Below are 17672 nucleotides of genomic sequence, written 5' to 3' on the forward strand. Positions count from 1 at the left end.
ATTAAGAAATAGTTTTTTTTTTTATTTTGTGGTGTAAATAGTAATATTGAGATTAAGCTTAATTGAGTTTTTTGAAGTCCAAAAATAATTATGCAAAAAAATGTTCATAAAAAGGATTAGAAGAAAAGAAGAGAAACATAATGTGAAATTCAAATTGGAGTTCAATTAAGACTACAAATCTCAAACCAAGAGGAATTAGGAAAAGGGAAAGAGGGTGGCAAAAACTACCAAGAAAATATTTTCATGGATTTTGAATTATGAAACTCAAATTTTCTCTCCTTTTTCTTTATAATTTTTTTGGTTAATTGGAGGGTTCTAGTTATAGGAATTTCATTTCATTTCTAAGTGTATTTAAGTTTCATTTTCTTTAAATCTCCAACTAGTTAAAGACTATAAATAACCAACAATGCTTCTTGTAAATTACTTTGGTCCTTGAAACATCTACACCAAGAAAGTAGTGAAAAGAATCTAGATAAGATATTTCAAGGAAAAGTAATTACTTAGCATGAATATAAGAGAGTTAATGTCATTAGATGAGGAACTTATGATAATGATATCATCGACATAAACTAAAACAAAAGGAGCAGAGTTATCGCATAATTTAACAAAGAGATAAAAGTCACTCTTGGTTGAATTGAAGCTTAGATTTTATAAGATATGATTGAGTTTTTGAAACCAAGATCGTGGAGTCTATTTAAGACCATAAATTGCATTTTTTAAGCTTGCAAACCTATGGCTAATGAGAAACAAAATTGAGCGATCGTTGCACATATACATTTTCTTTCAAATCTCCATTTAGAAACACGTTGTAGACATCAATACGATGTATTTTCCGTTGAGAATAAATGACACGAGTAAGAACCATACACATAGTAGTTGGTTTAACACTTGGATTAAACGTGTCAGTATAATCAAATCTTTTCGTTTCATTTAAACCTTTTACCACTGACCTTGCTTTGTGACGTTCAAAACTACCATCTACATTGAATTTGTTTTTAAAAATCCATTTACAACCCACAATAGATATTTTTTTGTGTTTACTTTTCAAATCAATTGTATTTTATTTTACTTAACATTTTTTATTACCCGAATAAAATTGAGTGTTGACTCATGGTTATTGACTTGAGGTTGAGTTATGTTGTCATTGGGTCACATATGCTTTATCAAATATATTAAAGACAATGCCAAATAAACGTGATTTAAAGTATACATAATGTAAAAAAATATAGTCTAAAATATCATTTAAAATACCAAAAATTTAAAAAAACATGATCTAAAGTACCCACAATTTATTAAACGTTGCTCATAATTGTCCACTATTAATAACCTATCACTTAAATAAATAAGCAACGTTTTTGCTATATTCTTTGATCTAAAGGCAAATAAAACTTACTTTTTAACAAACAACTAAAAAATATTGCTTAATCTCAATTTAAGTATTGTTTAACTGTAAACATGACCCTAAAGTAAGAAAATGGTGTAGGCTTTTCATCTTTCACTATGATTCTGACCACTCCTGTGATTCTGAAGAGTACTCTGTATGATCTTTTGAGGTAGAAGAAGGGCTTGATGAGATTAGAAGGGTATGATCTTTTCTCACAATGCAGCTACAACCTTTGCCTATCTGATTTAAGGCCTTCACCACCTATCATCAAATACAAAATCACCTTATAGAAAACAGCAGAATATGACAACTTTAGATGCCATTCAAGTTATGGAATGGAACTAGCTTGTGCAGTAGACTTACTGTACTCATGTGCAATCTCTTTTGGGGATCCCTCTGAAGACAATTTCCAGCCAAACGGCTCATCCAATAGAGTTGATGGCAATCATGGGAGTTGATCATTCTGCCATCAATAAGGGCTTGGCATTTTCCTTCCTTCAGTAGTGGTCTAGCCTGAACAAGAATCACCAACTAAATATCCTTGGAATTTGCATTTTTGTATTTTTTTTATAAAAGCTTTCATATTAGACATCATTATGCAACTTGACATATCAGTTAGGCTGACATCTCAAGTAACAACAATCATCTACCATCATATGAAAACAATATCATTCTTGTGTTTGCTTATGAACTCTATTTGCTAATTAGAGAGCTAATCATCAACTAATAGACATTTCAAAGAAATTTCAACTGTGACCAATCTAACTAATATCATGTTAGTTGGTTTAATATCCAACATTGCAGCAGAATTAAGCAGCAGAACATGCAGTGATGCCAAAAAGAAAGAAGAAATGATACTCAGTTTATATGCATAAAGCTTTTCTCTTACCCATCCCACCAGACCTTTATCAGCAACCCTTTTGTCTGTGGTCCTCATTCCAGTTATTAGCTGTAGCAGAACCACCCCAAAGGAATACACATCAGTCTTAATTGACACTTTTCCAAATTCTGCATATTCTGGTGCCATATAAGTCAGATTCCCAACACACTCTGTAGAGTATGAGGAGTCTTCAATCACAGTTCTAGCCAAACCAAAGTCCCCTAGCTGATAAAACACAAATATAACTTCTTAGTTGAACTTGATGAGGTGATGAATCTTTTGGCTGTGGAACCAAATTGCGAACTTACTACATGATCACTCATCATTAAAATAAAGTAAATAAAATGTGCATGTATATAGCAATATGGTGTTTCTAATATTCCATTATAAATGAAAGCCTATATGGTAGAGAGTAGATACTGCAATTTTGCAAAGGAAGAAGCATTGTTAATAAAATAAACTAGTTCTCCATTCTTTTGAAGACCATGTAATATGTATTTTGTTTTATATATCCTAATGTATTGACCGGATTAAAAAATGGATTTTAAGTTTAATTCAATCTTATAAAACTAACTTATAAAGTGACACCTAGTTATATACTACGAAATATCCTTATTTCTAGTCGAATTGATTTAAGATCTCCAACAGACTATGTATAGTATTACCAATACATCATGGTCATGTGTAAGAAGAATGTTGTTTGTTGTCATATTTCTGTATATTATGTTATTCTATGTAGTAAGATGAGGTTAGCACCCACTTATATATTACGAAATGTCTTTATCTATAGTCGATTTGGAATTTCCAACAGAGACTATGCATAATATTACCAATACATCATAATCATGGGTAAGAAGAATGTTGTTTGTTGTCATATCTCTGTGTATTATGTTATTCTCATGCAGGTATAGCAATCCTTTGGCAGCTCCATCAGCTACTTTCACCCTGTCTTGCCAATTAAGAAGTTTACGAGAATGTTCTACACAGTAAGAAGCCAAAGTTAGTATTTACTATCAATAAATGCACACATTCAAAATCTTGGTAGTGTAAGTTTGGTTTGATTTTTGTCATACGTGATAAATGTTGGTCCAATGAACCATTGCAGACATATTCATACACAAGAAGTCTATGGTTCCCTTCTGAGCATGATCCTAACAGCATCACCACATTCTCATGTATTGCTTTGCTGAGTGCATCAACTTCAGACTTGAATTCCTTCTCTCCTTTTCGGTTTGCACACATGTGTTGCTTAACAGCAATCTTCTGTCCACACAACTCCCCTTTATACACAGAACCAAACCCTCCTTCTGACAGAAAGTTCTTAGGGGAAAAACCTTGTGTGGCTGCATGCAACTCAACATATGAAAACTCTCTTTTTATGTTCCTTTCAAACTGTGGTCTTCTGTTATGGCACACAGAGCAAACAGATTGTGCAACCTTTTGGTGTGTTTCATGGTTGCTCATGTGCTGTTTTTCTTGTTCAACTTGTGGATTAGACATTTTTATTTGAGCATAAAGAATGAGAATGCACAATGCCCTTTTTGAAGGATTCTTCCAACCTTGAATATGGTGCAAGAAAAATTGGCCTTTTGTGAGACTATATATATATAAATATGCATGTTGGTGCTTGATTTTCCAAGGAATACTAAGTAGAAGAGCAATATAACTAAGGACCTTAAAACTATCTTTACCATATGACATTGTAGTAGATTCTTTTCACCCAGTCTTTGAATATACCTGAATTTTTAATGCTATCAGTTTTATTCCATTTGATCATACACTAATTTCTTATAATAATTTGTGGAGTTTTCATGATTTTATCTTGTGGGGTTAAGATTTTGAAAAGAAAAATGTTGAAGATAGAGACATCTCCATAGTAGGAGGAGTATTGTCTATGTGATGTTTTGGATTGAAATGTTTTAACTTTCGAAAACAGCTAAAATTAGAAACGTTGTTGAAGACACTGTTTGAGAATTCAAGATAAGAGTTGTACATGATTGGAATAACAATGTTCAAGAGATTGGAATCACAACTTGTAGGCTTTTCATGTATATTTTAATAATACCCAACAACAATGTTCAAGCAATTTCTTCACACACAAAAATCTTAAAAACGATTTTTAACCAATAAAAATAAGATTTAGAATATACAATTTTATGTTAGTTTTAATAAATTTTAACCAACTAAAATATTAGTATGCTAAAAAAGTGTGATCTTATGTCACTTTTCTTTTATACTAGTATTAGTTTTGGTTAACATTAAGTATAGAATTGGAATTGGAAAATGTAACATTTAATATCATAAACACACTTCCATGTACTATGATAAATTTACCTTCACCATGTTTGTCTAAATATTAAGTTGAGAGAGAACAAAGCTTAGAAATTGTACATAGAAAATGTCACTAAAATTTGGGGTTGGAAATTTTCTTAAAGAAACCATAGCGAATCCTTTTATTGAAATCTATTTTATTTTAATATGTTTCTATGTAAACAACCTTACAAGCAAAAAATATTTTTTCTATAAATTAAAATTAACTTATACTTTAATTAAAAATAAGATACTTTAAGTTATGGAATTCATAAAAGTGTTCCGAAAATTCAAATCCAGAAACATACTTTTTGAAAAAGAAATTTCAGTATTTAAATAATTGCCATGACATTATCAAATGGAGGGAGATTACTTTTAAATAAAAAAAAGTGAAAAGTATGTACCATGTCCATTATTATTTATGTAAGTGATTTTGAAAACATCAATGTAAACTATGTGTCCCTTGATGTTGAAATGTTAACTTCTCTATTTTTAATTTCTTCCAAAACAATTCCCATTTTAAAATAATTAAAATTTTCTATGACAAACGTTGCATAATAATTAAAAGTTGATTTCAGAGGGCTTCCAACAAAACCTAATTCAACTGGCATATAATTAGGTGTTTTATGCATGTTGGTCAGACAAAATTCACTAGCAATTCAAGTTGAATCTCCCTTTCATGTTTGACTTGAAAATACTTTAAGATTTTGGAGGAAATATTACAGATACGTTGGAAAACGAAGAAAGAGATAAAAACATTTTATAATATATAAGTGGGTGCAAACCCATCCTATAAGCTGATTTTATAAAGTATAATCGATAAAAACATTTCATAATATATAAGTGAGTGCAAACCTCACTTTCTAAGCCGATTTTATAAGTTGAGTTAAGTTTAGAGTCGACTTCTTAATAACTTACCTTATAAGCCGGTTTTATAACTGAAAACCTGATCATTGGAGAAAAACACCTTAACGTTTGACATCATACAGTTTATTGATAGGAGAAAACATTTTAAGCTGCAAGAGAGGATGAAACTAAATCCATCCATAATAATATTTCATCCCAGAAGATAAAATTCATCTGAACTCAACTGGGTAACCATATTATATCACAAAACAACCACTTGAACAAGTGGAAACTTTATTCCTTTGAAGGAACTAAACTTAAACATTCTCCCTTATTTCGCCTATATACTAAGCCTAGCATCTAACAATTGAGAAACCTCATTGGATTTTGAAATTTCCATTGCTTCACCATTACTAGTTGACTCATCATGAAAGCATGAGCTACTTAGAGGGATGCTCTGAATTGGAGGGGATGGTGGCTGTCTTAAATTCATGTGCATCATCAGACTTATGCTATTACTATCTATGGATTCTGAACTGTGGCTGTGAGCTATTAATTCATCTTCAAATTTGAAGGATTCCTTCATTTCATCTTCAGATTCATCAGAGTCTGATGCAGTATAAATCGAATCTGATCTTGCAGGGGAGTAATCTCTTAATATGATGTCACATGTTCTGCCTTCCACTATGTCAGTCAAAGCATCAACAACCTGTAGTGACAGATATGAAGTCAGGTAAAATAAAAAACCATCACCTTAGAATCTGCTCATACATTTTATCAAGTTGACCATGAATGTTATTGTTTTTCATATAATCTAGCTCTGTTTCTAACATATTCTTTACTTTAGATGATTGTTGTTAGTTGAAGTGTCACCCTAGCTGAGATATCAAGTTGCATAGTGATGCATAACATGAAAGCTTTTATAAAAAAAAACATATTAGGCATGTTCAAACTTGTTCAAAACTTATAAATAATAAAGAAAAGAAGATAATTTCCAAAATTGTAGCCTACCTGAGTCATATTTAGTCTCCTTTGAGGCTCCCTGCTTAGACATTTCTCTGCTATTCGAACCATCCAAAATAGTTGATGGACATCATGAGACTGAATGATCCTTTCATCAATTAAATCTGGATAGTTCCTCTTTCTTAAAAGTATCCTTGCCTGCAAGAAATTTTCTTTTGGATATTAATTGGCAAACTAATTATGATATTTAGTTATGTCTATTTATCAGAATGTTGGAGTTAAAACTTATAAATTAGACCAAACACTTCTAAAGAGTCAAAATAAAAAGAACATTATCAACAGTAGTTTTTAAAATTGGTTTAATTATTGTTTAAAATAATTAAAAAAATTGTCTTAAGCTTATAATAACCCTGAATTAAAGATTCACATAATAAATAATACATGAAAGTAAAAATGTGAAAGATAAATTATTTTTTATTTTAATTTGATGACTCAGAATAAGTTAGCCAGATTAAGTTAGGAATACGTATGAATTTTGGTATTTCATACTACCTAACTTTGCCCCACTCTCTAACTCAATATGGCCATTCTTGTCACATCTTCATACTATTATATACACACATATATACACACACACATATATATATATATATCACTCTTTTCTACCTACATGTGTATGAATGTCATATGAACTCTGAACACAAACCCCTGAATTTGTGTCTGCATTTTGATCCTATGACAGATAAAGATGACATGAAGTGGGAATCATGTGTCTAATCTAAAAAAAAAACAGCAGAATATGACAACTTCAGATGCCATTCATGTTATGAAATGCAACTAGCTTGTGCAGTAGACTCTGTACTCATGTGCAATCTTATGAGATCCCTCTGAAGACAATTTCCAGCTAAACGGCTCATCCAATAGAGTTGATGGCGATCATGGGAGTTGATCATTCTGCCATCAATAAGGGCTTGGCATTTTCCTTCCTTCAGTAGTGGTCTAGCCTGAACAAAAATCACCAACTAAAAATCCTTGGAATTTGCATTTTTGTGTTTGCATATGAACTCTATTAGAGAGCTAATCATCAACTAATAGACATTTTAAACAAATTTCAACTGTAACCAATCTAACTAATATCATGTTAGTTGCAGAATTAAGCAGCAGAACAACCAGTGATGCCAAAAAGAAAGAAGAAAATGATACTCAGTTTATATGCATAAAGCTTTTCTCTATTCACTGATCTGATTCTTACCCATCCCACCAGACCTTTATCAGCAACTCTTTTGTCTGTGGTCCTCATTCCAGTTATTAGCTGTAGCAGAACCACCCCAAAGGAATACACATCAGTCTTAATTGACACTTTTCCAAATTCTGCATATTCTGGTGCCATATAAGTCAGATTCCCAACACACTCTGTAGAGTATGAGGAATCTTCAATCACAGTTCTAGCCAAACCAAAATCCCCTAGCTGATAAAACACAAATATAACTTCTTAGTTAAACTTGATGAGGTGATGAATCTTTTGGCTGTGGAACCAAATTGCAATGAACTATATGAACTTACTACATTATGTGTATGTATTACATGATCACTCAACTGGTGTTTCTAATAATCCATTATAAATGAAAACCTATATGGTAGAGAGTAGATATTGCAATTTTGCAGAGGAAGAAGCATTGTTAATAAAATAAATTAGTTCTCCAATCTTTTCAAGACCATGTAATATGTATTTTGTTTTATATATCCTAAAGTATTGACAGAATTAAAAAATGAATTTTAAGTCTAACTCAACCTTATAAAACCAGCTTATAAGGTAAGGTTTACACACACTTATATACGACGAAATGTCTTTATCTCTAGTCGATTTTGGATCTCCAACAGACTATGCATAGTATTACCAATACATCATAATCATGGGTAAGAAGAATGTTGTTTGTTGTCACATCTCTGTGTATTATGTTATTCTCATGCAGGTATAGCAATCCTTTGGCAGCTCCAACAGCTACTTTCACCCTGTCTTGCCAATTAAGAAGTTTACGAGAATGTTCTGCACAGTAAGAAGCCAAAGTTAGTATTTACTATCAATAAATGCACACATTCATAATCTTGGTAGTGTAAGTTTGGTTTGATTTTTGCCATACGTGATAAATGTTGGTCCAATGAACCATTGCAGACATATTCATACACAAGAAGTCTATGGTTTCCTTCTGAGCATGATCCTAACAGCATCACCACATGACATTGTAGTAGATTCTTTTCACCAATATGCATGTTGGGGCCTTGGTTTTCCAAGGTTTACTAAGTAGAAGAGCAATATAACTAAGGACCTTAAATCTATCTTTACCATATGACATTGTAGTAGATTCTTTTCAGCCAATCTTTGAATATACCTGAATTTTGAATGTTATCAATTTTCTTCCATTTGATCATACACCAATTTCTTACAATATGGTGATTATTATTGGTTTGAGGAGTTTTCATAATTTTCATATGATGCAATAGAATACAATTTTCTATTACAAAATATAAAGTGTTTGATCATTAGTTCTCTTCCTTGATTTGATGCTTTCCATTAATTAGATAGTTGTAGGTCGCATTTATCAAGCTTGTGGTTGTGATTTTCTAGCTATATTTAACATTGTAAGAAGTTATATACAAATCAATATAGTTACAATAACAAAGACCAAGATTCCAAAAACCTTGATATATAGTCAACTTTTCTAAAATCTTCACACTTATGGCAAAAATGTGATATTTTGAAAAAGTAAAATCAAAAGAAAAGGAAAATTATCTTGTGGGGTTAAGATTTTAAAAATAAAAATGTTGAAGATAGAGACATCTCCATAGTAGGAGGAGTATTGTCTATGTGATGTTTTGGATTGAAATGTTTTAACTTTCGAAAACAGCTAAAGTTAGAAACGTTGTTGAAGACACTGTTTGAGAATTCAAGATAAGCGTTGGACATGCTTGGAATAACAATGTTCAAGAGATTGAATCACAACTTGTAGGCTTTTCATTAAATAGAAACCAATTTTAGAGACTAAAAATAATTAGTTGTTATATTGACTAAATTATATATTATTTTAGAGACTAAAAAAATTATTGGTTTCTAAATTAGTTTCTATTATTGATAAATAGTTTTAAATTGGTATCTAATTAGCTGCTAAGGTTTTAACAACTAATTATTTAGATTCTAAATTTGGTAGCAAAAATCTTGATAGCTTCAAGATTTTGGAGAAAATATTATTTGTCTGTTGGAGATCCAACATTGACTAGAGATAAGGACATTTCATAGTATATAGATGAGTGCAAACCTCATCTTATAAGCCGGTTTTATAAGATCGAGTTAGGCTTAAAGTCCACTTCTTAATATGGTATCTAACATTTCATAATATATAACTGGTGCAAACCTCACATTATAAGTCACTTTTATAAGGTTGAGTTACTTTTGTCACCATATAGTTTATTGATAGGAGAAAGCATTTTAAGCTTCATGAGAGGATGAAACTAAATCCATCCATAATAATACTTCATCCCAGAAGATAAAATTCATCTGAACTCAACTGGGTAACCATATTATATCACAAAACAACCACTTGAACAAGTGGAAACTTTATTCCTTTGAAGGAACTAAACTTAAACATTCTCCCTTATTTCGCCTATATACTAAGCCTAGCATCTAACAATTGAGAAACCTCATTGGATTTTGAAATTTCCATTGCTTCACCATTACTAGTTGACTCATCATGAAAGCATGAGCTACTTAGAGGGATGCTCTGAATTGGAGGGGATGGTGGCTGTCTTAAATTCATGTGCATCATCAGACTTATGCTATTACTATCTATGGATTCTGAACTGTGGCTGTGAGCTATTAATTCATCTTCAAATTTGAAGGATTCCTTCATTTCATCTTCAGATTCATCAGAATCTGATGCAGTATAAATCGAATCTGATCTTGCAGGGGAGTAATCTCTTAATATGATGTCACATGTTCTGCCTTCCACTATGTCAGTCAAAGCATCAACAACCTGTAGTGACAGATATGAAGTCAAGTAAAATAAAAAACCATCACCTTAGAATCTGCTCATACATTTTATCAAGTTGACCATGAATGTTATTGTTTTTCATATAATCTAGCTCTGTTTCTAACATATTCTTTACTTTAGATGATTGTTGTTAGTTGAAGTGTCACCCTAACTGAGATATGAAGTTGCATAGTGATGCATAACATGAAAGATTTTATAAAAAAAAAAACATATTAGGCTTGTTCAAAGCTTATAAATAATAAACAAAAGAAGATAATTTCCAAAATTGTAGCCTACCTGAATCATATTTAATCTCCTCTGAGGCTCCCTGCTTAGACATTTCTCTGCTATTCTAACCATCCAAAATAGTTGATGGACATCATGAGACCGAATGATCCTTTCATCAATTAAATCTGGATAGTTCCTCTCTCTTAAAAGTGGCCTTGCCTGCAAGAAATTTTCTTTTGGATATTCATTGGCAAACAAATTATGATATTTAGTTATGTGTATTTATCAGAATGTTGGAGTTAAACGTATAAATCAGACCAAACACTTCTATAAAGTCAAAATGAAAAGAACATTATCATCAACAGTATTGATTCTGTTCATGTACTTAAAGGTCAACTGAAGAAAAATATAAATTAGAATAAATGAACTACCAAATCTGCCTAAATGTCATAAATGATTGAAGAAAAGATCCAAAAGGGACTAAAAGTTTAGCATATTGGTGAAATTTATTTGAATCATGTTGATGCCTTGATGAGCTGAGGTTGTACTAAAGCATTAAGATACTTAAAATTGAAATTTCATGGCCTCTAGATTCTTACCCATCCCACAAGACTTCTTCCTTCAAGTCTTTTATCTGTAGTTCTCATTCCTGTTATTAGCTGTAGTAAAACCACTCCAAAAGAGTATACATCTGTTTTGCTGGACACTTTCCCATGTTCAGCATATTCTGGTGCCAAATACCCCAAAGTTCCAACAACTTCTGTTGAGTGTATTGAGTCTTCATTTTGATTTCTTGCTAATCCAAAGTCTCCTAGCTAATAAATTCACCAGGAAACAAAAAATGTTAGTTTCAATGAAGTTCAGCTTCTTTATGGAATTAACAGTGAGCTTATATAGTACTCTCAGGCTATCATGCCATTTTGCTGTCTCATTTTCACAATTGCATATTAAGTAATGCTCACAATGTATTCATTCTTAAATGTTCCATCAATTATTCAACAATTGAGCATTGTCAATAGTCTAGACTAAATCTTACAAAGCAATATTGCAATTTACATTTGAATATGTATGTCATATTTTAACTAGCATCATATGAGTGCATATATATGTAGATTCAAGACTTGGTGTATTACCAATGGTCGATGATCATGTGTTATAAGGATATTGTTTGGTCTCACATCTCTGTGTATCATGTTGTTCTTGTGTAAGTATAGTAACCCTTTGGCAGCTCCTATTGCTATATTGATCCTATCTTCCCAACTAAGAGGTGATCGAGAGTGTTCTACATCAATTTAACAAAAGTTAGTCTCTGATAAGATGTATTAAGAAAAACACAAGAAGAAACAAAAAATACTAAAAAAAATCCTGATTTCTTACCTGATAGATGTTGGTCAAGTGAGCCATTGCAAACATATTCATACACAAGAAGCCTATTAGTTCCTTCTGAGCATGAGCCTAGCAGCACAACCACATTCTCATGTCTTGCTTTGCTAAGTGCATTCACTTCTGACTTAAATTCCTTCTCTCCTTGGAAGCCTGCATTTTTATGCTGCTTAACAGCAATCTTCATTCCATTAAGCAGTCCTTTGTAGACAGATCCAAATCCTCCTTCTGACAGAAAGTTCTTGGGAGAAAATCCTTTTGTAGCAGCACAGAGCTCTGCATAAGTAAAATCTCTCTTCAATCCAACTTTTGGTCGTCTATTATTGCACACAGAACAAAGTGGATTTGCAAATTCTTCCTCCGTATGAGATTTTTCATTATTTCTACCGTAGTTCTCTCTTTTATTTTCTTTCAATTGGTTAATTTCTTCATTCTCTGAAATGTGAAATAGTGATTGGTTCCCTGCTGTTTCTTGTTCTATATTTGAATAGAGATTTCCCTCTTGGTATTGCTGGCCATACCGCAAGCTTCTGAAACTTGAAGTCGAGAGTTCTGTACTCCACTGACTTGAGACTCCAAATGATGTCAACATATCACTTGATGAAGACCTGGACACTGCTTGATGTAACATTGGTCATAGTCAGTTGTACAACTTAATCAACAAAAACAAATATATAGGATTTAAGTAAGTATCATACATCATTGGTTTTGGTCTAGTTCCCCCATTTTTTTTGTATTTTTTTTAATAATATTTTTTTCATGTGATGACAGATGATTGTTGTTACTTAAGCTGAGATGTCAAGTTGCATAGTAATGCCTAACATGAAAGCTTTTATAAAAAAAAAAAAGAGTAGTATCATACATCATTGAATTAATGGAGATTTTACTCAAGTTCTTCAGCTGTTTTATTTAGCAGTGAATGTTGCTAAAGGTTGTTAATGTGACTATTACCTCTACAAGAAGTAACTCAACAATGATAAACTTCCACCATAATTTTTGTTTGCAAGATTCTTGAGTAAAAATTGAGAATCTTCAGTACATGAAATGGAAGTAGATAGGATTGATTGACCAAAAGACTATCTATTCAAAGTTAACACAAATTTACCATCTCAGATATATTTGCAGACTCTTTGACAGATAGGGTATGACAGAACAACAGGATTCCTTGTGTTTATGGCAAGGATTTTCACTATTTGATAGCAATGACCACCAACAAGATTCAAATAAATATTTACTAAGTTATAATTGAATCTTCATGACTTTTCCATAGATTTGAGAAGTGATATCAATGGTTCAGTTAACACCAAAATGGAAGTATATTATTACAGTTCATCTAATTAAAAGCTTTTGACATTGTAGGTGGGGTATTGCAGATATTGCTGTATGAGGTTTGTTATGCTTTCCAATTTGTTGATACAATGTTTAGGGAAAAAGAGAGAAAACACATAACCTGTCTTTGACATTACATAAATATTAATTTAAATATATTTCTATACTTAGACAATATTGTTATGCCAAAAAATACTCACTCTGAAGAGAACGTTCTTCCTCTTCACTTCCTGGAAACATTTCTTTATAGCTTACATTTTCTTGCCTGTCAACAGGTGATTTGGTGCTGGCTGTTGATTTTGGATCTTTCAACCTCTCAATTGAATTGTCACTTGTTATCCTATACATGCCACAAGGATGCTGGCGCATGAAATACTTCAAATCTTTGTGGATCTGTCTGCTTTGAGGCAAAATGCTATAGCTTTAGCTCAGTGTATACACATAACATTGCATAGGTAGTGTATGAATTATTTGATATCATAAGCTAGTTTCTGTTTTTGTTAGAGAAACTAATTCTCCTTGCAGCAGTTGTGCAAGGTTCAGTACGAATTTCGCTTAAAATAATCTGCATAACTGAGTTCTGAAAATATTACAAATAATGGAAGATCCTATATATTGATTCTAGACATCATCTTTTTATGCTCAAAGTGGGATTTTTTTTGTACATTTTGTATTTGTTCTCTGAACATGTGCAATTCCATCATAAGTATAGAGCAAGACAAAACCATATGGGAGTTAGAAATACACCTAAATAAAATCAAAGTAGTCGCCTGAAAATCCTTGGCAGCATTAGAAGCAACTTCTGCAGTAGGGCCTACAAGCACTTCAATTTGGAATCCAATCTGTGAAACATCATTCCAAAGAAAATTTTCATCAACCATTTTCTTCTTAAACACTGTGTAAAGTTCTGTTCAGTTTATCATTAAACATGCATAAAACATTCATCATATTGATTTTAGTACATCACAAATATGTATAGATTTTCGGCTCCACATCTTGTGAAATTCCTTCTCTAACTGTGTTATGTGATATTTCAGAATTATATGTTAATTATATGGATTGTGCTAACCTCATTCGATTTACAGTAGTTGGAGATCTCCTTGATCTTCTCGTTCATAAGATATTCTTTCTTTTTTTTGGTATGCCATTTTGCAATTATTTTCTGGTTTGTTGAGCTGGTATCAAGTCTGACCATGTAACCCACTAAAGAGAAAAAGAAGTGAAAAAGAAGTTAGCAACATCAATCACAATTAGTAAGTAAAAGGGCTTATTCAAAATTTGACTTTTCTTCAAGTACTTTATTTCATATCCTTGTTTTCTTCTCTTTTTTATCAGATCAACCATCCCTTTGGTTAGATGAAAAAGAAAAGAAGATAAAAATAGAAAAGCTGAATGAAAATAGCTATGAAGAAGAGGAAAAGTTAGTGTGTTTGGTTTTAAGAGCAATACTGAACAAATGGAACAAAACAAATCAGTGAAATTGGTGAAAAAAATGGACTGAAAATAAGATATGGATCCTAGAACTTTGGTTCTCTCTCATTCATTTCCTCTCTACTTTCCTTCTACCAGATAAGGTAAGGGACAAAGAAAAATTTTGTGAAATCTTACTAGGCTTTCTTGGAAGAAAAGAAAACATACTGGGACTGCTAATCCAATCAAGGATAGCAACAATTATAAGCTGATCTCCAGCTTTAACAGAAAACTTTTCCAGGGCTCCAAGGATAGCCTTTGAACTAACACCTCTTGATGCATCCTGGATCACCACTACCCTCTGAGTTTCTGTAGTCATCGTTTTTTCTGCTTCAAACACTTTCTCTTCAAGTTTCCAACAAGTTATTAGACACAAAAAAAGGTGTGTTGAAGTTTTATGTGAACCTGTACATTTCCTAGACCAAATGACTCCACACTAAATGCTTAGCATTGCTTCAAACTTTTCCCAAATATGTCTGATATTTGTTTTTATATGAAACAGTGAAAATCATCAGCTACTGAGTATAAGGGGTTGGTGTTATATATACAATAAGGATTTGATATATTAGATCAAACATAGTCAAGTTAGGAAAACTATAAAAGAACATATTTATATATTGTAATTCTATCAAAACATAAATAATAGGGGACCTCTGAGATCAAACACATTGAATGTCAAATTCTCAAAACTTATTCTTTCTCTGACACACACTGATACTTATAGAAAAAAAGTGAGTTAAAACAATTCCAAAGGATAAGGGTAGTGATGAATCCATCAGAGCCAAGAGAGTGTTAGCAATAGCATATTCGCATATCCAAAAGGAGCTCTGAAACTTTCCTCCAGTTTATGAGAAACCAAGAGAATTTATTAGCTTAATTTGAGAATATTATATTCTTTTCCATTTACTTTTATGCTTCATTCATTGAAGAAGTTTTTGTACACATGTTGCAGAAATCAAAAACAGGAAGAAAGAGCTTAGGGTGTGGCATAGTAATCTATGTTCTGGCAAGAAATGTAACATTGTTGGCAAGAGATTTGTTTAATCTTTCTGGTTCTGTCTCTGAGTATTGATTGAGACTTTGCACGTGTAAGAGCTGGACAAGGCAAAGTAATTCCTTAAAAATTGAATTGACAGAATTATTATATTGCTGGTTATGGTTTTTGTGTGATTATGTCATCATCATGTTCTGAACTTTTTTTTTTGAGGTAAGACAGACCAATTCGGCATGGACAATATCATTTCATAGTTTATTTTAAGGTTTGATTGTACTTTAGTCTTCAAAATTTATAATAGATTCTATTTTTTAATTTCTTAAACTTGGAAACAATATTTTAGTCTTGAACATAAAGTTTAATTCTATAAGTTTGATGTTTAAAGCTTAACAATATTTTTAAAAAATATTTCCCTCCTCTAAATTTAATGATCAAAAACTAAAAAAACATGTTTTTTCAAAATGTTCAGATTCTAAAATTCTAATGGTGGCAATAGAGCCACACTCATCCTTATTTGATCTACAAATTCATAACTCTGAAAGAGAAAAAAATTCAAAGATAGACACTTTTGAATGATCTACAAATGCATAATTTCTAAAGGAGAAAAAAATTAAAAAAATAGACGTTGTTGTAATTTAGGTATGAAGATCAAGAGGTTATGAAGTATTCATATTGCAAGTGATGTAGAATTCTTATAATCTTTTATGTAATGTACTTCCATAATTTAATAAAAAAATCTCATCCTTATTTGATATTTTTATGTGTATTCATGTTCATTTTATTTTAATTTAAACCATTATCCATCATCCGTAGTTAAGAGTTTATTATTTATAAGAATGAGTTTTCTTCAACATTTTTCTTGTGTATACAAGGATATTGAAAATATAATCACAGGAATTTAAATTCTAATTAATAAGAATTTAATTAGAATATTGATATTCATGCTTTAAAAGAGTATATTATTTTATAAATTTTACATTAATTCTATATTTGTCTAATCACATTGAATATCACTGAGGTTGACATATAGTAAAATTGTTGATTTTTTATAATGATTATTATGCAACTCATTCTAAGAATAATTTCTGATTTGATGATATTATATATACAAATCTTTTTTATTGATTGAGTATACATAAAAGTTCATACTTTAAAAAAAAATTAATCAGAAGAGTTCAATAGAATTATGTGAAAATTTTCGTAAATATGTTTATTAGAAATCATATTGTGTATCCAACTTTTAAAATAACTATTTTATATTCGTCGTTCCATACTACCAATTCGAAATTTAGCATGAAAATCGAAATAATATCTAAACAAATATTTAAACAGATATTTAACGAGACTAATCAGAAACATTAAGTAATACATTCTTAATTATAAATCAAATTTTTAATCAAATCTAATAACAAACGGTCCATGATAATTATATAAATAAGCATAAATTTTAAAGAGTGTGAGTAATCATTTAGTATTAATTGTACTGAGTGCCGAACACTGAAATCTTATTTGAGCATCATAGTGACTTTTGTAAATACTATCTTAGCCTGAAGTTCACGGAGACAAAGAGTAGATAATGAAAGAAGTGTAAGGAGTTTATTCGAAAGAAAGGAGAGAAGGGTAGACTGACCGACCGACTGAAAATGAAGATAATCGTTTTCTTGATTTTAACCCCGTTCAAAAACATAAAAAATAATCAATTTATGTAATTTATAGTTAAATGATAAAATACTTTTATACTATTAGTGCATAAATAATTTATTCTACTTAAGATATATTGACATTGAAAATACTCTATTTTACTGTACCCAATTGAATATTTTCTTATATGAAAAAAAATGTTAATTTGCATACGATTTA

At 31.2% G+C, this 17672-nt stretch overlaps 3 protein-coding genes across 4 annotated transcripts; all 3 read right to left on the minus strand.

The window, feature by feature from the left end:
* Positions 1-1337: 1337 nt before the first annotated feature.
* LOC137836118 (proline-rich receptor-like protein kinase PERK8) lies at positions 1338-3764 on the minus strand. The gene is made up of 5 exons (XM_068644977.2): positions 3338-3764; positions 3095-3243; positions 2274-2489; positions 1748-1897; positions 1338-1645 (listed from the first exon to the last, which is right to left on the minus strand). The coding sequence occupies exons 1-5, from the start codon at positions 3762-3764 to the stop codon at positions 1499-1501; spliced, it is 1089 nt and encodes a 362-aa protein (XP_068501078.2). The 3' UTR covers positions 1338-1498.
* A 1891-nt stretch (positions 3765-5655) lies between these two features.
* Positions 5656-8675, minus strand: LOC150027409 (proline-rich receptor-like protein kinase PERK15). Its single transcript, XM_090302623.1, has 5 exons — positions 8525-8675; positions 8282-8430; positions 7636-7851; positions 6432-6581; positions 5656-6129 (listed from the first exon to the last, which is right to left on the minus strand). The coding sequence occupies exons 1-5, from the start codon at positions 8652-8654 to the stop codon at positions 5761-5763; spliced, it is 1014 nt and encodes a 337-aa protein (XP_090158749.1). The 5' UTR covers positions 8655-8675; the 3' UTR covers positions 5656-5760.
* A 1262-nt stretch (positions 8676-9937) lies between these two features.
* On the minus strand, positions 9938-15279 carry LOC137834683 (uncharacterized). Of its 2 annotated transcripts, none has more exons than XM_068642810.2 (9): positions 14987-15279; positions 14418-14551; positions 14096-14190; positions 13549-13745; positions 12014-12634; positions 11770-11918; positions 11236-11451; positions 10706-10855; positions 9938-10411 (listed from the first exon to the last, which is right to left on the minus strand). In XM_068642810.2, exons 1-9 carry the CDS (start codon positions 15135-15137, stop codon positions 10043-10045), a joined length of 2082 nt encoding a protein of 693 aa, XP_068498911.2. In that variant the 5' UTR covers positions 15138-15279; the 3' UTR covers positions 9938-10042. The 2 variants fall into 2 exon arrangements, with proteins under 2 accessions (XP_068498911.2, XP_068498910.2); XM_068642809.2 differs by having other exon boundaries at positions 14957-15279.
* Between the last annotated feature and the right edge of the window lie 2393 nt (positions 15280-17672).

The sequence above is a fragment of the Phaseolus vulgaris genome, chromosome 5 (genome assembly GCF_051622355.1).
Source record: "Phaseolus vulgaris cultivar YP4 chromosome 5, ASM5162235v1, whole genome shotgun sequence".
NCBI lineage: Eukaryota > Viridiplantae > Streptophyta > Magnoliopsida > Fabales > Fabaceae > Phaseolus > Phaseolus vulgaris.